The following is a 25,420-nucleotide window of genomic DNA, read 5'->3' as shown; positions in this document are numbered from 1 at the left end:
AACATTATTGCATGTTTTGAAATTTGTTGTTTTGCAGTAACAGTACATTGCAGTACATAACAAAAAAATTATAAATTACATGAAGAAATGTGTATATTATATATATACAATTTATATAAAATTAAATTGAATAAACAGTGCAAAGAGAGCAAAAAGAAACAGTGAGGTAGTGAACAGTGGGGGCTCATTGTTGTGGTGGCACCTCTAAGATCTCTGTGTTTTAATCGAACCTGTAGCCCAGCACATCTTTCCCACTTACTTTTTCTCAAACGTGAACTGCACTTGCAGCCTGAGTCTGCTGTCCAGTTTTGAGGATCGATTTTTTTAGGTGTGTCTTCAGGTTCATGTACCTCCTCACTGATGGTAGCAATGATAAAAGAGCATGTCCTCGGTGATGGGGGACCTTAAAGATGGATGCCACCTTTTTGAGGCATTTCCTTTTGAAGATGCCCATGATTCTGGGGAGGTTAGTTCCTATGATAGAGCTTGCTGAGTTTGCAACCCTCTGCAGCTTCTCTGATCCTGTGCAGTGGCCCCTCCGTACGAGATGGTGTTGCAACCAGTTAGAATGATCTCCATGGTATATCTGTAAAAATTTGTAAGAGTCTTTGGTACATACTAAGTCGTCTCAAACTCCTAATGAAATATATCCACTGTTGTGCTTTCTTTGTGATTATATCAATATGTTGGTCCCAGGATAGATCTTTAGAGAAGTTGACACAGAGGGTCTTGAAACTGAGGTGTGTTCACTCAACTTTCCCTTCTTTCCTGCAGTCCACAATCAATTCTTTGATCTTACTGATGTTGAGTGCAAGGTTGTCTTTGTGACACCACTCAACTAGCTGATCTATCTCGCTCCTGCATGCCTCCATGTCACCACATGAACGATACAGCAATAGATGTATCATTGGCAAATGTACAGATGGCTGTGCTGTGCCACATTTGTGGATGCAGAGAAAATAAAGCAGTGAGCTAAGCACACGCCTTTGAGGTGTGCCAGTGGTGATTATCAGCATGGATGAGGTGTTATTTCCAATCGGCACTGACTATGGTCACCTGATGAGGAAGCCAAGGATCCATTTGCTGAGGTCCAGGTTGATGATTAGTACTGATTGTGTTGAACGCTGAGCTATAATTAATAAACAGTAGCCTATTGTCCAGGTGATCCAAAGCTGAGCGGAGAGCCAGTGAGATTGCATCCCACTGTAGGTCAATTGTGGCAATTTGCAAATTGCAGAGGGTCCAGCTCTTTGCTTAGACAGATGCTGATTCTGGCCATGACCAACCTCTCAAAGCACTTCATCACAGTAGATATACAGGGATGTACATACACCCAAGGAGAAGGACACAGATAACTTGTTGATTGTTAGAAGGGGGAATGGAATAGCTAGCCAGTTCAAAGTATGCCTGTGGCCATTCCCTACAGCTACAGGTATACTGCTTTGGATATTGTTGTGGAAGAGGGTGATGACCACAGCAGTTAGGTCTCTGGCACTGAGTCTGGCTCTGTGCCTTTGTAGGGAAGGGGGGAGAAGAAGCAAGCTGTAGTGATGGCAGATTCAGTGGTTAGGGGAACAGAAAGGAGTTTCTGTGGATGAGAATGAGATTCCCAGATGGTAGGTTGCCTCCTGGGTGCCAGGGTCAGGGACATCTCAGGTTGTGTCCACAGCATTCTTAAGTGGGAGGTTGAACAGCCAGAGGTCATGACCTACAGGTATAAGGAGTGACCAGGATCTGCAAGTGAGTTAGGGAGTTAGGTGCCACATTGAAGAACAGGTCCTCCAGGGTTGTGATCTCAGGATTGCTACCTGTGCCATGTGCTAGTAAGGCCAGAAATGGGAAGATCATACAGGTAAACACGTGGCTAAGGAGATGGTGCAGGAGGGAGGGCTTCAGATTTTTGGATCATTGTGCTCTCTTCCAGGGAAGATGAGACCTGTATAGAAGGTACAGTTTGCACCTGAATTGTAGGGGGACTAGTATCCCAGCAGGAAGGTTTGCCAGTGCTGCATGGGGGAGTATTTTAAACTAGGGTTGCAGAGAGAAGAGAACCAGAGCAGAAGAACAGATAGTGGAGTGGTTGTGGAGAAAGATGTTGTTAAATCTACATACAAAGTCAGGACTCAAAAGGTTGAGAATGGTGGAACTAATGTTCTGAACAGCATATATTTCATTGAATGAGTATTGTAGGAAAGGCAGATGAGTTTAGGGTATGGATCAGTACATGGAATTAGCCATTAGTAAGACTTGGTTGCAAGAGGGGCAGGACTGGCAGCTCAATGTTCCAGAGTTCTGTGGTTTTACACGTGATAGACTGGGAGATATTAAAAGGGGAGGGGAGGCATTACTAGTGAAGAAAAATATCACAGCAGTGCTCGAACAGGACAGACTGGAGAACTTGGCCAGAAAGGCTTTATGGGTAGAACAGAGGAATAAGAAATGTCTGACCATGTTATTAGGATTATATTATAGACCACCCAACACTCCAGGGGATTTAGAGGAGCAGATTTGTAGAGAGATTGCAGACTGTTGCAAGAAACATAAGGTTGTGATAGTAGGTGATTTTAAATTTCCACATATTGATTGAGTCTCCTGGATGAAAAGGAATTTGTCAAATGTGTTTAACCAAGTTTCCTGAATCAGATGACACCAAGATTGGGGGTTTAGTGAATAGCGAGGAAGGCTATCAAAACTTGCTGCGGGACCTGGGCCAGCTGGAAAAATTGGCTGTAAAATGGCAGATTAACTTAATGCAGACAAGTGTGAGGTGTTGCACTTTGGTAGGACCAACCAGAGTAGGTCTTAGACAGTCAGCAGTAGGGCACTGAAGAGTGCAATAGAACGGAGGGATCTGGAATACAGATCACAATTCCTTGAAAGTGGTGTAACAGATAGATGGGGTTGAAAAGAAAGCTTTTGGAACATTGGCCTTCATGAATCAATGTATTAAGGGATGTTATAATAAAATTGTTTAAGACTTTGATGAGGCCTAATATAAAGCATTGTGTGCAGTCTTCATCACCTACCTTCAAGGAAGTTCTAAGTAAGATTGAAAAGTGCAGAGAAAATCTGCAAGGATGTTACTGGGACTTGAGGACCTGAGTTATAGGGAAAGATTAAATCAGTTAAGACTTTATTCCCTGGAACACAGATGATAGAGGGGAGATTTGATGGAGGTATACAAAATGATGAGAGTATGGGTCGGGTAAATGCAAGCAGTTTTTTCTCCAGTAAGGTTGGGTGCGACCACAACTAGAGGTGGGTTAAGGGTGAAAGGTGAAATGTTTAAGGAAAGGTACCTAAATGTATTCAATTTGAAATATGGACATTTCTGATGATGTAGAATGGGAACTTAAGGCAACAATTTTTTAAAACTCCAACGTGTGATTAGGATAGCTCAGCATAAGCACATCACTGAGATTCATCTACCAGAGACCATATACAAACATTGATGCCTATGCTGTACTCATCCCTTCCCGGACACTGTCTGTTCAATCTCCTGCCATCAGGTAGGAGATACAGAAACATTTTAGCCAAGACAGTTAGACTGAAAAACGGCTTTCCGAGGGCTGTTGTGCAGCTGTGCAATGCGACACCCCTGCTGGCCAATGGCCTTTGAGTGTTATGGACTATTGAAGTCACTTGTTGCATGTAAATATGGGAATTTTGTTTATATTAAGCCATACAACATGCAATCTAAATAACTGTTTTGTATGGACAGGAGTAGCAGCGCAATCTCATTATCCTGAGCAATGACGAAGTTCTGTTCCTTTCTGTCCTATTCTATTTGCCCTTCTGCATTCATCAATGTGAAGGCCAGCACTCTGTGAATACTTAAGATCCTTAGGAGCCTTTGGATCCTCCTGGAAAATGGGTTGCCCTGAGCAAAATCGACAATCTTACTTTTCCTTGGTGAGATTGTGGTTAAGTATTGATTGCTACTGAACAGGCACTTTGTTTATTGAATATAGTAGCAGGAATCACTGCTGCCAAAGTTTGCTACAGAAGGTGAAGACTGATATGACCCATCTACATGGGTGCAATTGATGTGCATTCTGTTACACCCGGCTTATCATTTTAAAGCTGTCATATATTCTGTCTGTTCTTTCTGCCAGTATTTCTTTTCTGTTTTGTTTAGATGCACTTTATGTATTGCCTGTAGACTTCATTACTTCAACAACAATGTGAGCGCCATGATAGGGTAGCAGTTAGTGTAACACTTTAACAGTGCCAGTGACCCAGGTTCAGTACTATCGCTGTCTATCAGGAGTTTGTGCATTCTCCATGTGATAGATTATGTTTCCTCAGGGTGCTGCTGTTTCCTCCCACATTCCAAATGTGTACGGGTTAGGTTAATTGGCCACATGGGTTGAATTAGTTAGCACGTGCTCATTCAGTCATAAAGGCCTGTTACCATACTGTATCTCTAAATAATTTTTTTATATATCTGAGGTTTGAAGAACCAGAATTTTGATTCTATTTTGTGAGATGTCAATCATCTACCAGTTTGCCTATTATTTTCTGCTTCTCACGGCTAGGTAATTGCAACTGATGTATTTCAGGAAATATTGCACTTCAGATTCTTAAATGTCAGGGCTAATCTGCTATGTTTAGCATGAATAATCTCCATAGTGCTTGTATCAATGTTATTTTAATCCAGTGTGGCTGATAACAATTGTTTATTCACCTCCTTCTGCTAGAATTCTTTCATCTGGGGTTATTGATCCTCAACCATTAAATCCTTCAGAAAATGAATGTATCCTCGCTGGATTCTGTTTGCACAAACCCCCTAATCAAATTCCTTAATATTATACCTTCTTCATACCGTTACCGTCCTGATTTGATTGGCTCAGTGATTGATCTGGTCCTGCCTTTTGCAATCTCTTGCCATTGTCTCTTAAAAGAGAAGGCAGCAATCTCCCAGTGGTTATCCATTACAATTTGACTTCTCATTCGCATTCTGACATGACTGTTCATTGCCTCCTTTACTGCCACGATGAGGCCAAACTCAGGTTTGTGATGCAACACCTCATATTCCATCTGTGTAAATCCCAACTTGATGGCATGAACATTGATTTCTCTAACTTCTGGTTATTTCTCTCCCTTCCTTCTGCTCTCTTTTTTTTCAATTTTCCATTCTAATTACTCTCTCACCCTCTCTCTTCTGTTCACCCACCCTTCACCTCCCTTTGGTTCTCCTCTTCCTTCCCCTTCTTCCATGGTACAACATCCTCTCCGAATAGATTCCCTCTTCGTCAGCCTTTTACCTCTTTCACCTATCCCCTCCAAGATTCTTACTTAATTCATCCTCCCCCACCCACCCGCCTTCCCTCTCACCTGATCTCATCTGTCACCTACCACCTTGTAATCTTTTCCCTCCACCTAGTTCCTTATTCTGGTTTCTGTCCCTCCCCTCGTTCTTTCCAGTCCTGAAGAAGGGTCTTGGCCTAAAAAATCAACTCTTTATTCCCCACCATAGATGTGGCCTGACTTGCTGAGTTCCTCTAGTACTTGTTTTTTGTGTTGCTCAGATCAGTGTGCTGCAGGGTATCTCTGTTTAACAAACAAAGCTTCTCACCACACAATTGTGACTTCTGGCCCTTACTCTAGATACAGTGTTTGGGTGTCTCACACTGATCCAGAGTTTGGTCATCTCAAATGCTAGAATATAGATGCAAACATCTCAACTTCTACAAGACACAAATTCTTCCATCCTCGGACAACACTAAAGTCTGTGCACTGTTCCCATGTTTAATAACACTATCCTACATCGAAGATTTATTTGGAATACGTTTAGCTGTTTTCTCTTCCATGGTCCCACTCCAACCCTCCAATAACACTGGAGAATCCACTGTTTTGCTTTCCAGTACCTTTAATTTGGGAGATCCCTGTGCAGTCATTCTTAGCTCATCTCTTTCCACTTCTGCATGTTGTCTCTCATCAATATCATCTGGATACATGACATTGGAGTCTACAGCTCTTCTGCCAATGCACAACTCTACCTCATTGATCCTTCGCTGTCTTAGTGCTATAAAAACATAATCTTGTTTGAATTTTCTTTGGAAAAAAAAACTTGAGCACTAAAGGAAAGCAAATCCTTTTCATTTAAATGTACTTTGTCGTTCCTTAATCAATTTCCTTTTTTCTTATGACCCCTGATAAATTTTTAAAAGTTATGAAACTGTAGGGACAGGAAATCCAGCTACTATGTTTAATGGGCACAGTATACTGTATATTACACAATTACTAGAATTATCAGTATTGAATTAACTGAATTAATTGCCCATATATCTAATTGCCATTTGTGTAGTGTTGCTGTGTACAAACTGACCATTACAGCACTTAAAAGGTATCTAATTTTTAAAAATATTGCCCAGGATTTAACTGTTGGTGGTGAAAAAAAGTGGGATTCACCACTTCAGGGGAAACTATCCACAAAGATCATATAAACGACATATCCAAAAGTTGAAAAGTCTTAATACCCATTGGATTTTGAAATATTTATTTGGTGAATTACAAGGTCCTATATTAAACTACTGTTTTAAGGGGTTTAAAGCCTAACATGACATCAAAAAGAACAAAGAGTAATATTTTAAGGGTAAACACAAAATACTCTGCAGATGCTGGGGTCAAAGCAACACTCACAACACGCTGGAGGAACTCAGCAGGTCGGGCAGCATCCATGGAAAAGATCAGTCAACGTTTCGGACCAGAACCCTTCAGTCTTGACGAAGGGTTCCGGCCCAAAACGTTGACTGATCGTTTCCACGGATGCTGCCTGACCTGCTGAGTTCTCCCAGCGTGTTGTGAGTGTTGCAATATTTTAAGGGTATTTTGTTGTGAAAATAGTTGGTGGTAGGAGAGGTGTGTTAAGTGTGTGATAAGATGGTTTAATGTATGTTTTGTGCAGGCCTGAGTTGTGGAAACACCATAGGCTGGTAGAAGCACCATAGGTGGATCAAAGGATTGGTCAGAAGGATATCAGGAACTGAAGGTCATGCTAGATGGAGGAGCAGGTTTGTAATTTGCTCATAGTGATGGGCTGATCGGAGTCACAGCATTAGAGGGCTTGAGGGCCAGCTGCAATGAGGGGTGATCTTTCTTTCAAATAATACACTCTATTCATAACATTTGCAGATGCATGACAGAGCACATCCTCATCTTGACTTTTACAGGACCAACATTATTTCATTTGCCAACCAGATTTACTTTATAGACACAACAGGTATTACAGATGCTGGAAACCTAGAGCAATGCACACAGTGTTCTGGAGGAGCTCAACAGGTCAGGCAGCATCAATGGATTTTTTAAAAATATACATACAAGGAAACATTTTAGACTTCAATCACTTAGTATGCAGAGGTGAAGTGGCCCTTAAAATGTGGCCTTTACTCATAAAATATTTGTGGGAGTTGGTTCGAAGGTTGTCAAGCCGAGGAGTGGTAGTGGGGGCAAGCTCCCACCACCTAAAAGTGCTCCTCACAACATGCGCCTCAAATAGCCTCTGACAACCAAGTCCAACTCCTGGCCTTCTCATGTGGCTTAGCCTCTAAGCCCAGCAGAACTATTTCTACCGACAGGAGAAGGGGCGAAGGTGGGTCCTGGTGCCTTAAAACCAGTGCTTCGGCTAGTTGGAGCTCATCAGCCTGGGAAGGCATTCTATCTAAGAGAGGGAAAACTCTGACTTCAAGCCTCCTATGCCTTGCGGCCATACCCACTCATGGGAAAGGCTTCGGGAGTAAACCCTGAGGACAAATCCGGAGTTGGAGTCCCTAAGGCAGTCTGAACGTTGCCTTCAACCTCGTTCTGGCAACTCTTGTGAGGACACTGGTGCCAAGCTGTATTGGCCCTTGCCCTTCCCTTAGACAACATCGGTGTTGTGGAGAGAGGAGACTTGCTGCATTGGCAACTGCCAGTCTTCTATGCAACCTTGCCCAGGCCTGCGCCCTGGAACTTTCCAGGCACAGATCCATAGTCTCGCGAGACTAACGGATGCCACCATTTGTGGGAGCGCCACCAGGCCGTCAAAATGTGCTGCTCTGCAACATTCATTGTGGAATGTGCTTTGCATTGTAAGAAAGCAAGCCTCAGCCAGGCTGGAGGATATTTTCCACTAAATTGATAATCTTCCAGCCATGGTTAGCATGTGTCTGATTGAGTAATGGCCATGGCACATAAAACTCAACATCTTGTGTTCTGTGGCGGCATCTATTTTCCAGACCACATAGTGAGCATACTTTCAGGAAGATGATGAATAGCAGTCTCATCTACCACAGCTGCGTTAAGAGCAATAAGTGATATCAATGGCATTTTGGCTTTGCCTGAAAGATTTAATGGAGGACCCTTCTCAAAATCTGCCATGCACCATGTACGAGAGAAGAGATGTATCAGAAACTGGGATTGTGGCAGCTGTGCTTCCTGTTGATTGTGGAAAGCTCAGTGATGTCATACATGAGTGTGGTTCATAAGTGTTGGTGATTAGTGAGCTTAAGGTAAAAGAACCCAAAGAGGAAGTGATCATAATATGATCAAACTCACCCTAAGATTTGAGAAGAAGCTAAAGACAGATGTATCAGTATTACAGTGGAGGAAAGGAAATTACAGAGGCACGAGAGAGGAGTTGGCCAGAATTGACTGGAAAAGGACACTGGCAGGGATGACAGCAGAGCAACAATGACAGGAATTTCTGGAAGTAATTCAGAAGGTACAGGATATATACATCCCAAAGAGGAAGAAGTATTCTAAAGGAAAGATGACACAACCCTGGCTAACAAGAGAAATCAAAGCCAAAAAGAGGGCAAATAATAGAACAAAAAAAAGTGGGAAGTTAGAGGATACTTTTAAAAATCAACAGAAGGCAACTAAAAAAGTCATTAAGAAGGTAAAGACAGAATATAGAAGTAAGCTAGCCAATAATATTAAAGAGAATACCAAAAGTTTCTTCAGATGCATAAAGAGTAAAAGGGAGTCGAGAGTGGATATCGGACTGCTGGAAAATGATGCTGTAGAGGTAGTAATGGGGGACAAGGAAATGGTGCATGAACTGATAAAGTATTTTGCATCCGTCTTCATGGGGGAAGTTCCAGGTGTCAGGGGTCATGAAGTGTGTGAAGTTAGCATTACTAGAGAGAAGGTTCGTGGGAAACTGAAAGGTCTGAAGATAAATAAGACACCTGGACCAGATGGTGTACACCCCAGAGTTCTGAAAGAGGTGGCTGAAGACTTTACAGAGGCATTAGAAATGATCTTTCAAGAGTCACTAGATTCTGGAATGGTTCCAGAAGACTGCAAAATTTCCAATATCATTCCACTCTTCAAGAAGGGAGAGAGACTGAAGAAAGGAAACTAAAGGCCTATTAGTTTGACTTCAGTGGTTGGGAAGATGCTGCAGTGAATTGTTAAGTATGTGGCTTTGGGCTACTTGGAAGCACTTGATAAAAAAGACCATAGTCAGCATGGTCTCCTCACAGGAAAATCAAGCCTGATAGATCTGTTGGAATTCTTTGAAGAAATAACAAGCAGGATAGACAAATGAGAATCAGTTGATGTTGTGTACTTGGATTTTCATAAGGCCTTTGACAAGGTGCTGCTGAACAAGCTATGAACCCATGGTATTTCAGGAAAGATTCTAGCATGTATAAAGCAGTGCCTAATTGGCAAGTGGCAAAAAGTGGGAGTAAAGGGAGCCTTATCTGGTTGGTGGTCGGTGACTTGTAGAACAGTTACTACCCCTCAACCATCAGGGTCCTGCACAAAAAGGGATAACTACATTCATTTAAGATTTTTATCTTGTTATTTCATGCTCATTATTTCTTGCTATTTATTTATATCTGCATTTGTATAGCTTGTTGCCCATTGATCCTGTTTACAGCTACTGTTCAATAGATTTGCTAATTATGCCGTAGAAAAAGAATCTCGGGGTTGTATGTAGTGACATGTATATACTCTGATAATACATTTTACTTTGACTTTGACTGTGACCCAAGAAATTTGGAGAATCTTGCTATCTATGATGTGCTTTCTACTTTTTTAAGGGCATCAGAGTTCAGGAGGAGGAAGGTTAAAGAATATAATTTGGAATGAGAGGTGGTGGGGCACTGAACAAAGGACTTATTCCATGGAGGAGCAAAGGTAGCAAACTAATGTGTGGAGGGTGCAAGGAAGGAAAATGGGAACCAGTATCCAGTCCTCTGAATTATTTACCAAATATTTTTAGAACAGTTATTCAAATTACCTGCAGTGGCAACACCTAAGCCATCTTTGGGCAGTCCTTCATCAGGAATATGCAGAGGATTTCAAGAGCTGCATTCCACTTGGGTAATCTTTCAAGGTTATCCATTAACACTGGGGGCGGGAAGACAGTCAAAGCATAAAGCAGCTTGACATCAGAGGTGTAGAACACAGTCGGCTGAAGTTCAAGTGCTCTGCAGTAAGATACTGTAACTACTTGGACTGGTTACATGATCAAGGCCAGTTATCTGATCTGGTATATAATCCCAGTATCGCCTACCATCATCCTGTAATTAAAAGAGGGTACTTGGCAAACCTTCAGTTAATAATACAGAGCATGTGATTTAAAAAAAAGAGCAATTGCTTTGCTGAATAGAAAACAAAAAATAAAGCATCAGGGAATGTTTAATAACAGCTTCAGAACGTGAGCCAGATGTTCACCATTTAGTAAGACTATTTCTGTACCTAGATGTCCTTAATATCTGAAAATGTGTATTATTTATAGATTACATTATGCTAGGATATGGAGCAGGGGTTGATTAATGGGATTAAAGTGCCGATAATTGTAAGTGGCATAGTTGTGGCAAGTGGGAAGGTTGCTTCACAACTCTGTTAATTTTGGTTCGGTTTATTATTATCGTCACATGTACCGAGATACAGTGAAAAACTTGCCCTGCATACGGTTCGTACAGATTAAACTGTTATACATGCACTGAGGTAAAACAAGGGGAAACAATAACAGAATGTAGAATAAACTGTAACAGCTACAGAGAAAGTGCATGTAGATAAAACAATATTGAGGTGCAAGATCATAATGAGGTAGGTCGTGAGCTCAGGAGTCTTATCGTACCAGGGAACCATTTAATAATTTTATAACAGTAGGGTAGAAGCCTCTCCTAAACATGGCACGCCATGCTTTCAGGCTTTTGTATCTTGGCTGGTGGGCTAGCTGCTACAAATTCCCCCCTCGTGTGCAGGTGAATGATAGATTCTGAAGGGAATTGACAGGAGTGTGGAGAGAAAAGGTTACAGACAAGTTAGGAAATGGGATTGCTAAGTGAGCTGGTATCAACTTGAGGAGCCAAAGGGCCTTCACCTGTATTGTAAGAATCACTTAACAGTTAAACTAATTTGCTTGCTAATAAGTAATTTGTATTCATCATGCCATTGTATGTAAACAATTATAGACTTTTAAAATGATTTAAGCTAACATAATAGACTGAATGGTGTATACACATAATTTTTGTTAGCTTACAACATGATTAATAATGAATATACATATGGGGAGGAAATTCTACTTAAAAGCTGAGCAACCAGAGGGGTACATGTCCTGCTCAATATTAAATCCATTTTCCTTGCAAAGGGGAAATCAGTGGCAAGAGGCAAATCCATTTTTCTTCATGTAGCACATATGCCAAAATCAAATTTCACCAAAGCAGAATTTCAATTTCAAACTGTAACTTCACTTTTCAGCTGTTTTATGGTGAAGATTGTTTTATAGATGCAATGGTCAAAACAGAACAGAATGAAAGAACACAATTGTGTTTAACATAGCTTCTATGATTGCACACACTTCAAAATGATCTGTTGAAATCTACAGGAGAATTTTGCAGTGTAAGAAATAATACTGATGTATAAATCTGTTAAATTACTGAAAAGAAATCTAAGAATTAAGTCACAAGATTCTTGTAGAATATTTACCCCTGCAATCCAGTTATTGAAATAGTAATTCTCTTTCAATCTCTTCAGAGATTAAGTGAAAAATTTTAAATAAAACTGAAAAAATTAGGAAACATTCTATAGATAGTCCCATTCAGGCCTAAAGATTTAATCACTGTGGAGAACTTCACTGTGGGATAACTCCTTTCCTGACAAGGGGGGAGTCTACTTGGCAGGTGAGACTTGTAGCTGTGAAACAATCTCAGGTTCTGAGGTTTCCTCCATGTTGGTTGTAGGAGTTGACTCTGGGACTGCAGGAAGTGGCTCTGACAGCTCAGGACACCTATTTTCTCTAGCAATTGTCTTTGCTCTCCACCACTGATCGATGTGTCACCTCCAGATGACATTAGATGCAATCTTCACCTGTAGGAGAATGGTCCAATTCTGTGCTGTATCTTTCCATTACCTCTATAATCGCTCATCAGGACTGCTGTCCATAAGAGCAACATCAAACCTGCTTGTTTGTAGAGCCCTCAGTTTGTCTCAGCTGCTTGTCCTACATACTCCTGCTGAGACTGGATTTGAGGAGATCCAAGTGTGAGCACAGGGGACGACCGGGAACAGCATAACTGGTGAGTTGCTTGTTGTGGAGTGTGCTGCGTTGTGATATGCAAGGAGGAAATTAGCGAGTTTCTGATTCTGTGTTGGTGTAGTATGTTCTGCTGGCATTACACGGAGTGTTTTATTTAGACTCTGGAGAAACCCTTCCACCAAGCCATTGGTAGCTGGGCGGTACGGTGCAGATGTAATACGTCTTATTCCATTCATTTTCAGAAATGAGTGAAACTGTTCCACAGCGAACTGTGGTCCATTGTCATTGATCTAGTATTCTGGAACACCAGCCCTTGAGAAGAGGCTTTATCAACACATCAACAGCGTGCGAGGCTGTAGTGGAGACTATTGGGAACACTCTTATTTAGTTTGTAGCTGCATCCACTACTACCAAGAAATTTGTGCCCATTAATGGTCCAGCAAAATCCACATAAATCTTCTGCTAGGGCAATGAAGGACATTCCCAGGGATGGAAAGTCATACGCTGCCTGAGTTGCTGAGTTCCTCCAGCATTTTGTGTGCATTGATTTGGATTTCCAGCATCTGCAGACTTTCTTGTGTTTATGGAGCACTGCTGCTCTTGGCTTCTTCCAGACATGTTGGCATCCCAAACAGTGCATGGCAAGTTGCTCAATCTGCTGACCAATCCTCGCCACGAGGCAATGCTTTCATTTGGACTGCATGTAGATGACTGACATGTAGCTTCTCCAGCACGTGAGTTTTCAGCTTGGATGGTACAACAACTCTCCATCCCCACATAAGACACTCTCCATCAAGGGCAATGTCATCCTGGTGCAGGTAAAAAGGGGTGAACTGGAGTCTCTGTTGCACATTCAGCCATTTTGAGTTCACATATAGACCTGTGATAGTGTGGGGCATTTTCTGGTTTCCTTTTGCATCATTTCTGCTGTAATAGGGAGACTTTCAATTTGCATTAGCAGGAATACATCAAGAAGAGTGTCCTCTTTTGTAAGTTTTTCAGGTGTTTCTTTTTCCAAGGTTATCAAGACAATCTGTAGCATTTCCATGATTTGCTGTCATCTTGAATTTGATTTTGCAATTGTGTCCTCCTCTGCATTGTCCATTGTCATTTCTTCCCAATCTGTAATGAGTTCTAAGGGTGGAACCCAGTAGCAAGGTTTGGCAGGAACCTGTTATAGTAATTGACAAATCCTAAGAAGGTGCAAATGTAACACATCCTTTGCTCTTGGGGCATCCACCACTGCTTGAATTTTCTCAGCACACTTGTGTAAATCTTGTGCGTCAATGGTGTGACCACAGTAAATTGGTTTAAAGTATTCACAGTTTTTGTGTCATGATCAGAGCCCATAATCTTCTAACCTTTTAAATACTGTCCTGAGATTTTGGAGATGTTCCTTGTCAACCTTACTGATAACAATGACGTCATCCATTTAACACTGAGTGCCTGAGCAACCTTGCAACACCTAGTCTGTAGTTTTTTGCCAAAGTGCAGGTGCATATACTGCTCTAAAGATAAGCATATTATACTGATAAAGACTTGTGTGAGTGTTTATAGTGAGAAACATTTTGGATTCTTCCAGCTCCATCTGAGGGTAGACCTCAGTTAAGTCCATTTTGATGAAGTGTTTTCCTCTATAAAGATTTGCAAAGATATCCTCTACCCTGGGTAAAGGGTATTGATCTACTTTCATAAATGGGTTAATAGTAACCTTAAAATCACCACAGGTCCTATCAGACCCATTTTGTCTTGGCTTCTGGGACAACTGGCATTGCCCATGTGCTCTTCTCAAACTTAGAAAGAACTCCTTCAGCCTCCTTGTGATTTAGCTCACTGGCTACTTTGTCATGGATTGTGTTTGTAAAAGGAACTGAACAGGGTTTGCAAAACTTGTATGTGGCAATTTCACTTAATGCTATTTCACACTTGATGTGTTTGAGCTTTCCAGTGCCATCCTTGAACACTGCTGTGGCATCATCCAGTATCTTTCTTAATTTATGTTCAGTTGACTCTTTTGTAGAAAGCATGGCAGGCAGATGCTGGATGAATCTCCAATGAAGTCGCATTGACTCAGCCCCACAATGTTTTTACCACATACAAGCCCAATGTGACTTGTTGATTGTTATATTTCAATGTTATGCATGTCATTCCAGTAGGAGTTATCTTTTTCCAGTGTAAGTTTTTAGACGGATATCTGTAGCCTTCTGTGCAGTATCTTTGAAATGCCGCTCAAATGCATTTTGTGGAATGACTGAAACAGTTGAGACAATGTCTTTTAATTAATTTGCCATTCACTTTGGGTGTAAGCCAGATTGCTTGTCTATTTTTTGTTTGTACATTGTAAATCTCAATGCTACCCAGTCCTCTTTCACTCTTATCAGATTTTTCAACAACAGCATGTAGATTAGTGCTCTTTTGGAAACTAAAATTTCACTTTTTATCTTTTTTCTTCCTTGTGCAATCCATTTATTTTTGTCTGTCTGACGTGTTCTTTCTAGAAGTCCTACTATATTGCTTTTTCTGCAAGTTTTGCCCTTGAGCCTCATTGGTCTGGTGTATATGAATCCCTGCCACAACGGTAACGCAATTTGTTCGGCCAAGCAGGTTTCTGTTGAGATGTTGCAATCTTTTCCACATTTGCTTTCATTCGTGACTGCAACTCTTTTGCGCCCCTGTCCGCTGTTTCAATTGATAGGGCAATTCCAACTGTTATTTCAGCTGTGACTTGTGCCTCAACTAGGAGGTATTTTTGAATGTTTTCTTGTAAGATTGCACATACTAAGTGATCTCTCAGTGCATCATTAAACCCGTCCCTAAAATGAGCAATGCTCAGACAACTTAATCAATTCAGACACATATGGTGAAATGGACTCCCCTTCCTTTTGATTCCACTGATGAAACCTAAATGCATGCATTTCTAAATGACAATAAACGAGGACTGAGTGTCCTCATAATCTAAAGCATCCTACAATCAACAATGGTCTCGGTTCTATATGTTCCTCCATTAATTTCACAATATCAGCAAAGCTTATTTCAGCTGGTTTGGCTGGAGCAGTGAAATTTCTAAGCAAACTGTATGCTCTTCCACTTATTACACTCAGCAAAACTGGCACTTGTTACTTATTGGCCCTTCCATTTCCTTTAAAATACTGCTCAATTTATTCAGTATACATTATTCAGTTTAGTTTTGTACAATTGAACCCTTCTACCTTTCCGATGTAACCAGCCATTTCTGCTAGTTTTGAAAGTTATTATTATCATCCAGTGCTCATTGTTTATGAACCCATGAATTTTGTCTATTTTCTGCCTTTTTTTTAACTTGAATGTCACACTGCATTTTTTAAAAATTGAACGTCTTGTTGAGCTTCAACATGTAGGTAGTTGTCCTGGGATCGTTTACAACTTCCTTTTTGTCTCTGGTATGTTTTTTAATTCCAAAACATGAAACTAATCAAAAGAAAAACATGGAGCTGGGAATAATATGTGTACCGTAGTTTCGTTTTTACTTTAGTGAGGCGCGCACGTAAGATATGGCATAATGACATATGCTATTGACATACTCTTACATATAACCCGTAATTAATTATGTAAACAGCAAAGAATGGTCAATTAAACAATATATTTACAATATTGCTCAAATGTTATTGGAATATTAAATACACAATGGTAGGCATGCCAGCAGGTGAGACTGTACTCACAAAGAAAGAGAGACTGGACCAAAATCACAGATGCATCACATATATCAACAATGCCAGTTCTGATACAAACAAATATAGCAAATTAACTGACATTGCAGAATTCTGGACTCAACATTGAACTCTACAATGTGCCCAGATGATCAATAAGATGTTTCATTTCAAACTTACAGTGAGCCTTTCAGTAACAGTCCGGGAGGTCACAGACACACAGACCATGGCAGGAAGGAGAATTAAAGTGGCAGGCAACAGGCAGCTTTGAGTCACTCCCTGTGGAATGAATACTGGTGATCTGCAAAGCTGTTACGCTGTCACGCACTCTCCATCTGGAGTCTGCGGTGGTGAAGGGGAACCGAAGAGCAGAACAGGGAGTTGCAAAGGGAACAGTGCTTTGAAAAATAGAAAGGGGATGAAAGTGGAAGATGTGTCTGGATGTGGAGTTTTGCTGAAGCTGGCAAAAGTTACTACGTCTGAATGACTGCAGTGTCTTCTAATGAAAGATGCATTCTCTGTTTCTATAAGCATTGGCCATTTTTGCTACATCTATCTGTGATAGTGAATTGGATTTTCCCTACCTATCCCTACTCCTCTGCGTTTTGCAAGTTTTACTTTCCTTTTTTGTGTTCTTGCTCTCTAACTGTTCGTATTCCATCATCTTTGTTCATTATTTTTCTCTCTAACTGCTCCCATTAACTTATCAACCAGATGTCCTCGGCAATTATCCACATGGCAACTCCATCCTACCCATCCTTCACCACTCTGTCAGCTACAAAACTAGTATGATTTCTCTTTTTTCCAATCATCACAGATGATTTTCCACCAGAAAGATAGCTCTATTTCTTTTTCCCACTGATGATGCTTGATCTGCTGAGTGTTACCAGCAGTTTGGTTTTTACATTAACTATGGCAGAGGATTGGCAGAAACTCTAGCTTACCTGATTTATGCTGGGTTTTGCCAAAATTAAGGCAGTTCTTCAGGAGAAGCCCCCACCAGATGTTTCGGAATACTTTTTTTTACAATAATGATTGTGTTTGGATTTAAGAATAATTGGTCCATTGACTCAGTGGTTGATTTGTATCTTCACAGATGGTCCTCCAAAGTTGAAGAAACTGAAGAACCAAACCCTTCTTGAAGGACAAAAGCTTTCACTGAAGTGTGAAGCAGTGGGGAATTCCCAACCCACATATAAATGGTTCAAAGATGGAACAGAGATAAAAAGAAACAAAGCAATCAGGATAAAAACGGGAAAGTAAGTTACAAGAATGTTTGATTTTTTTTGTTTTAAAATAAGATAATCCTTTCATTTATTCATACTTCATTTGTAGTCTTGCTTTTAGAATGAACTATCAAATAGCACAAACTCACTAAAAGAGACTGGAAAGTACAAAATCATGGTATCTTTTTAATAACAAGGTTGGTAATGAGTACAGCCCTTAAAATACTGATTATACGATTGAGACATTTCCTTCTAGTAGATACATTTTCTTGTCCTGAAAATGTAGTCAGTTTAGCTTTAGATGCTGTGTGATTTCTCTGATGTGATTTGTGATTTAGATGTATTTATTTATCACATGTACATCAAAACATACAGTGAAATGCAACGTTTGATTTAATAACCAGCACAACCTAATGTTCTCACTACGTTTTTAACAAACATCCACTCTCACACATACACGCCTTGGCCTCTATACATTGGACAGGCTGTGTCTGGGCCTCTGACCTCCAATCTTTGGCCCTGGACTCAGACTCTCAGACATTGGGCCTTCGACCTCCAGTCTCTGGCCCGAACTCGCAGACATTAAGCCTGTTACTTCCAGATGTGCTAACCCAGGGGCATTGGCCTTCAGGCCTTGACCTCCAGACTTTCAGATCATTTCAGTGTTCTTCAGAAATTCCGTTAAATGTTCCCTCTGTGAGTCGAGATTAAGCGTCTGAAGTGATGCACAGAAATGCATTAAGACAGATCATTCCCTATGTGATGTCAAAGAAATTAGACCATGCTGCCTTGGGTGCACATGTTGTGGAGCATTTCTCAAGCAACCACACTTTCATAGCTATAAATCTGATTGTGTGGAGGTGGAGGATAAATGTGTGGCTGAGGGATTGGCACAGATTTAGATTTCCGGATCATTGGGACCCCTTTTGGGGCATGCATAACCTATACAAAAAGGATGGGTTGCACGTGAATCCGAGGGGGACCAATATCCTGGCAGGGAGGTTTGCTAAGGCTATTGGGAGGAGTTTAAACTAGAATTGGTGGGGGTGGAAACTGAACTGAAGCGACGGAGGAAGGGGCAGTTGGCTGACATATAGAGAAAACTTGGAGAAAGTGCGAGAGGGAGGATAGACAGATGATAGGGAAGGGATATGCTCAGACTGATGGTTTGAGATGAGTCTATTTTAATGCAAGAAGCATCATGAGCAAAGCGGATGAGCTTAGAGTGTGGATCCGTACTTGAAGCTATGATGTTGTGGCCGTTACAGAGACTTGGATGGCCCAGGGGCAGGAATGGTTACTTAGAGTGCCAGGCTATAGAAGTTTGAGAAAGGACAGGGAGGGAGGCAAAAGGGGTAGGGGCGTGGCACTGCTGATCAGAGATTGTGTCACGGCTGCAGAAAAGGAGGAAGTCATGGAAGGATTGTCTGCTGAGTCGCCATGGGTGGAAGTTAGAAACAGGAAGGGGTCATTAACTCTACTGGGTGTTTTTTATAGACCACTCAATAGTAACAGAGACATTGAGGAGCAGATAGGGAGACAGGTTCTGAAAAGGTGTAATAATAACAGGGTTGTCATGGTGGGAGATTTTAATTTCCCAAATATCGATTGGCATGTCCCGAGAACAAGGGGTTTAGATGGGAGTTTGTTAGGTGTATTCAGGAAGGTTTCCTGATACAGTATGTAGATAAGCTAACAAGAGGAGAGGCTATACTTGATCTGGTATTGGGAAATGAACCTGGTCAGGTGTCAGATCTCACAGTGGGAGAGCATTTTGGAGATAGTGATCACAATTCTTTCTCCTTTACCATAGCATTGGAGAGGGACAGGAACAGACAAGTTAGGAAAGCGTTTTATTGGAGTAAGGGGAAATATGAAGCTATCAGGCAGGAACTTGGAAGCATAAATTGGGAACAGATGTTCTCAGGGAAATGTACGGCAGAAATGTGGCAAATGTTCAGGGGATATTTGAGTGGCATTCTGCATAGTTACGTTCCAATAAGACAGGGAAAGGATGATAGGTTACAGGAACCGTGGTGTACAAAGGCTGTGGTAAATCTAGTCAAGAAGAAAAGAAAAGCTTACGAAAGGTTCAAAAAACTAGGTAATGATAGAGACTTAGAAGATTATAAGGCCAGCAGAAAGGAGCTTAAGAATGAAATTAGGAGAGCCAGAAGGGTCCATGAGAAGGAGATAGCAGAGGTACTTAATGAACACTTTGCTTCAGTATTCACTATGGAAAAGGATCTTGGTGATTGTAGGGATAACTTACAGTGGATTGAAAAGCTTGAGCATATAGACATTAAGAAAGAGGATGCACTGGAGCTTTTGGAAAGCATCAAGATTGATAAGTCTCCGGGATCAGAGGAGGTGTACCCCAGGCTACTTTGGGAGGTGACGGAGGAGATTGCTGAGCCTCTGGCAAAGATCTCTGCATTATCAATGGGGACGGAGAGGTTCCGGACGATTGGAGGGTTGCAGATATTGTTCCCTTATTCAAGAAAGGGAGTAGAGATAGCCCAGGAAATTATGGACCAGTGAGTCTTACTTCAGTGGTTGGTAAGTTGATGGGAAAGATCTTGAGAAGCGGGATTTATGAACATTTGGAGAAGTATAATATGATTAGGAGTAGTCAGCATGGCTTTGTCAAGGGCAGGTTGTGCCTTATGAGCCTGATTGAATTTTTTGAGGATGTGACTGAACACATTGATGAAGGAAGAGCAGTAGATATAGTGTATATGGATTTCAGCAAGGCATTTGATAAGGTACCCCATGCAAGGCTTATTGAGAAAGTAAGGAGGCACAGGATCCAAGGGGATATTGCTTTGTGGATCTAGAACTGGCTTGCCCACAGAAGGCAAAGAGTGGTTGTAGATGGGTCATATTCTGCATGGAGGTCAGTGACCAGTGGTGTGCCTCAGGGATCTGTTCTGGGATCCCTTCCCTTTGTGATTTTTATAAATGACCTGGATGGGGAATTGGTTAGTAAATTTGCTGATGACACAGAGGTTGGGGGTGTTGTGGATAGTGTGGAGGGCTGTCAGATGTTACTGCGGGACATTGATAGGATGCAAAACTGGGCTGAGAAGTGGCAGATGGAGTTCAACCCAAAGAAGTGTGAGGTGGTTCATTTTGGTCAGTCAAATATGATAGCAGTATTAATGGTAAGACCCTTGGCAGTGTGGAGGATCAGAGGGATCTTGGGGTTGGAGTCCATAGGACACTCAAAGCTGCTGCGCAGGTTGACTGTGTGGTTAAGAAAGCATACGGTGCATTGTCTTTCATCAATCGTGGGATTGAGTTTAAGAGCCACGAGGTAATGTTACCACTATATGGGATCCTGGTCAGACCGCACTTGGAGTACCGTGCTCAGTTCTGGTCGCCTCACTACAGGAAGGATGTGGAAACTATAGAAAGGGTGCAGAGGAGATGCCTGAATTGGGGACCATGCCAAATGAGAATAGGTTTTGTGAACTCGGCCTTTTCTCCTTGGAGCAGAGGAGGATGAGAGGTGACCTGATAGAGGTGTATAAGATGATGAGAGGCATTAGTTGTGTGGCTAGTCAGAGGCTTTCTCCCAAGGCTGAAATGGCTAACATGAGAAGGCACAGTTTTAAGGTGCTTGGAAGTAGGTACAGAGGAGATGTCAGGGGTAAGTTTTTTGTGCAGAGAGTGATGAGTGCGTGGAATGGGTTGCCAGCAACTGTGGTGGAGGCAGATGCAGTAGGTTCATTTAAGAGACTCCTGGTTAGGTACATGGAGCTTAGAGAAATAGAGGGCTATGGGTAACCCTAGGTAATTTCTAAAGTAAGTACATGTTTAGCACAGCATTATGGGCTGAAGGGCCTTTATTGTGTGGTAGGTTTTCTATGTTTCTATAATCTGCAATCTAGCCTGGTATCTTATTAATATAAGCCCCACTACTTGTTTTGTGTTCTTTGATTCCTCATTCCATTCCTAATGGTATATGTTCTCCAATCTACATCACTATTCTCACCGTCGTGGCTCTGACTCTTCTTGTTTGAAATCCACATCCGAGACCTCAAGTTCCATTTTTCACCACAAAGTGTCAATTTCCAATGTTTTTCAAGTCTCAGTCAAACCCCTGACTCTAACTTGCTCTGAACATGGCCCTTGGTCCAGGACACTGTAGCAGCAGTTCACTTGTGCTGAGTCTTTGCCGTCCAGCACTTCTAAAGCTTGCAGTGCTGAGCTCAGAATCTAATCAGACTTTTTTTACAATGAGGCTTGCCAGAAACTACGTGCAAGAGATGCACCCAGTCAGTTTTCCCTTGAGGTTGGTTTAACTGCTTTCAATATAGGTATCGATTTAGTAAGGCCCAGAGGACTGGCTGAGAGAGAAATGATGAATGCAGATTGAAGAAGCCTGGATATTGTAATGGAGGATGCATTGATAATACCTGGGTGGCCTTACTGTAAAGATTACCATCACACAGGTGTTGGCCTATCCAAGGCTCATATTGTATGGGGAAATGTGAAAGTGTCTTGATGCTCACTTCAAATCCAATTGGTTAAACAGGAAGAGATTCAAATCTCCAACTTCTGGAGCTCTGCTGGCTTTGAAGATTGTTTATATCTTTGTCATGTTGAGGGCTATAAATGCATGATTTCACTTCTACAGTCTTACATATAAAAGTATGGCACTTATCAAAGAGTAATGACCTAAAAAATCTTTTGGACCTGGAAGGAAGGCAGTGTGTTAAGCAAATGAGTATCACTTTCAGGGGCCCTGAGCCACAAGTTCCATTGCGCATTGAATTGGGGTTTGTGGGTTGAAGGCTGGTTCTTACCTGGTTTCGCCACATTAATTATGTGTCAGAAAGGGGATCGGAATCGGGTTTATTGTCACTGACAAACAGTATGTCATCATTTTTTTTGGTTTTGTGACAAAGGTACAATGCGATACATAAAATATACTAAAAATTGTAACAAGAAATGTGCAAAAAATGAGCAAAATTAGTGAGGTTGTGTTTATGGGTTCATGGACCATTCAGAAATGTGAGGGCAGAGGAAAGGAAGCTGTTCCTAAAATGTTGAGTGTCTTCAGAATCAGAACCGAGTTTATTATCACTGGCATGTGAGGTGAAATTTGGTAACAGTAGCAGCAGTTCAATGCAATACATAATATAGAAGGAAAAAAATAATAATGATAATAAATAAATAAGTAAATCTTATTCAGTATACTTTATACGGTATATGTATATTTAATAGATTTAAAATAGTGCAAAAGACAGAAATACCATATAGAAACTTAGAAACATAGAAAACCTACAGCAGAATACAGGCACTTCGGCCCACAATGCTGTGCTGAATATGTACTTACCTTAGAAATTACTGGGGTTACCCATGGCCCTCTATTTTTCTAAGCTCCATGTACCTATCCAGGAGCCTCTTAAAAAAACCCAATTGTATCCGCCTCCACCACAATCGCTGGTAGCCCATTCCACGCACTCACCACTCTCTGCGTAAAAAAACTTACCCCGACACTCCTCTGTACCTACTTCCAAGCACCTTAAAACTGTGCCCTCTCGTGTTAGCCATTTCAGCCCTGGGAAAAAGCCTCTGACTATGCACATGATCAATGCCTCTCATTAATATTAAAAAAAGGGAGGCTCCCGTCCCTCATTCTTGATGATAGTAATAAGAAGAGGGCATGTCCTGGGTGCTGGGTGTCATTAATGATGGATGGCTCCTTTTCGAGACATTGTCTTTTGGAGATGCAGGGAAGGCTCGTGCCCATGGATGGAGCTAGCTGAGATGACAATCCTCTTGCAGTTTTTTCCCAATCTTGTGCATTGGTGCCTCCATACCAGATGATAATGATGCAACAAGTTAGAACGCTCTCCACAGTACATTGCTAGAATCTTTGGTCACACCATTGTCAGGCCATTTTCTGCAGAGACTGAGGGTGTGCAGTATTTGCAATCAATTGGGGGGGATACAGTTGTATTCGTGATTAGGTTGCAACATTTGTATTCGTGATTAGGTTGCAACAAGACTGGCTAGACAGTGTGAGGCAAATCCCATTTAAGTAATGGCGAGAGTCCCTACACCAGATGAATGTAATTCACCACAGCTTTATGTCACTGTTTTTGATTATCGTTTTGCCTCTGAAAGCAAGATCAAATTCAGTTGCAAATTTTCATTTGGTGTAAGTAGATGGTGTTGGAGGAGTTTCTCCTGAAGTTGAATGCAGTTAACCAGAGCCCTTCATGTAGCATAAACACTTGAAGGAGAATTGCACAAGCAGTCAGTTCAGCAAATGCACTTTCAGTTGATTACAGATAGAATTTTATGCTGTATACAAAGCAGGCTGATCTATTGCTATGTAGCCTGAGTAAACAACCAGCTGGCTCTTTTCCTGGTTGCTATTAAAACTTACCATTAAAGCCAGAAGTAATAATATCTGGCATGCTAATAGATTTACTCTCTCCTTCCCTATGCCTAGATATTGGATTTTGGGTGTCGTCCGGTCCAACTTTCACGAAGATTGAAAGTTTCCTGAAACTGACTTAATTGGAGTTGTTATGGTACCTTCTGTTTTATTTGATATTTATTGAGCATCAGGACATGTGCAGTAGCATCTGAGAATTCGTAGTGTCAGGCTGTCCCAACCCTGATGTTCAGTAGAATTTGAATGCTTGTAAAATGTAGGATTGGGACGGGCGAGAACTCGTATCAACTAAACTTTGTTGGAGCCATTGAAGTCAGCTTCTGTGGCCATGTCATAGATCATAGAGAAGTACAGCACAGAAATAGGCTCTTCAGCCCATCTAGTCCATGCCTAAAACCATTTAAACTCCTTACTCCCATCGACTTGCACCAAACCATAGCCCTCCATATCCCTACTATCCATGTACCTATCCAAACTTCTCTTAAATGTTGAAATCAAACTCATATCGACCACTTGTGCTGGGTGCTCATCCCACACTCTCACGACACGCTGAGTGAAGAGGTTTCCCCTCATGTTCCACTTAAATCTCACCTTTCACCCTTAACCCATGACCTGTGGTTGTAGTCCCATCCAAATGCTGTGGAAAAAGTCTGCTTGTGTTTACCCTATCTATCTATGCCCCTCACAATTTTGTGTAGCTCTATAAACTCTCCTCTCAATCTTCTACATTCTAAAGAATTCAGTCCTAACCTATTCAATCTTTCCTTATAACTCAGGACCTCCAGACCCAGCAACATTCGTGTAAATTTTCTCTGCACCCTTTCAACCTTGTTTACATCTTTCCTGTAGGCAGATGACCAAAACAGCACACAATACCCCAAATTAGGCCTCACCAATGTCTTATACAACTTCAACATAGCATCTCATCTTCTGTACTCAGTACATTGATTTATGAAGGCCAATATGCCAAAAGCTTTCCTTATTCTAACTGTGACACCACTTTCAAAGAATTATGTACCTGTATTCCCAGATCCCTTTGTTCTACCACACTCCTCAGTGGCCAACCGTTCACTGCATAAGACCTACTCAAGTTGGTCCTACCGAAATGTAAATCCTCGCACTTGTCTGCATTAAATTCTATCTGCTCATGTGAGTTAAAGGGAACCCCTTGAAATGGTTCCAGGCCAGAAATGAGAAACCAACATGTAGGCACTTTTATGTGTGTTGTAGGTCTCTTAAGTAATTTACATAACTGACCTCCCTTGCATTTATCCCAGCCCTTTCCCAACATCCATCTGTCCAAATCTCTACATACTTATTGATTCTTGATCCTTTCCCTCTTCCTCCACACTCCTCCCACTCCAAACTCTGCATTTAGCCCCTCTCCTCAGGAAATTCCCCGTCCTTGAACACACTCATGCATACCCCAAATCACTTGTCCAGCGAAATCTATGGAAGCGAAATTGAATAAGGAATTAAGCAAATGGATGCTTGGTGGTTGATGGTGACTTGGGTGGACAGATTTCATCTGACTTCAGTTACCCACATCACTTCTGTAAGTCCACACCAGTTTCTAAATGTAACAGTCATCTGTGCAATGGGACACATTTCA

General features: G+C 41.4%; 1 protein-coding gene across 1 annotated transcript in view; it reads left to right on the top strand.

The window, feature by feature from the left end:
- LOC140200834 (pro-neuregulin-2, membrane-bound isoform-like) overlaps window positions 1-25,420 on the top strand; it is a 137,939-nt gene that overhangs the window by 7,909 nt on the left and 104,610 nt on the right. The window contains exon 2 of the mRNA XM_072264464.1: window positions 17,264-17,426. Coding sequence (XP_072120565.1) covers window positions 17,264-17,426 — 163 coding nt within the window. The remainder of the gene's footprint in view (window positions 1-17,263; window positions 17,427-25,420) is intronic.

This window comes from Mobula birostris, chromosome 7, assembly GCF_030028105.1.
Source record: "Mobula birostris isolate sMobBir1 chromosome 7, sMobBir1.hap1, whole genome shotgun sequence".
NCBI classification, from domain to species: Eukaryota; Metazoa; Chordata; class Chondrichthyes; order Myliobatiformes; family Myliobatidae; genus Mobula; species Mobula birostris.
The sequence above is the reverse complement of the archived record's forward strand: the minus strand, read 5'-3'. Positions and strand labels throughout refer to the sequence as shown.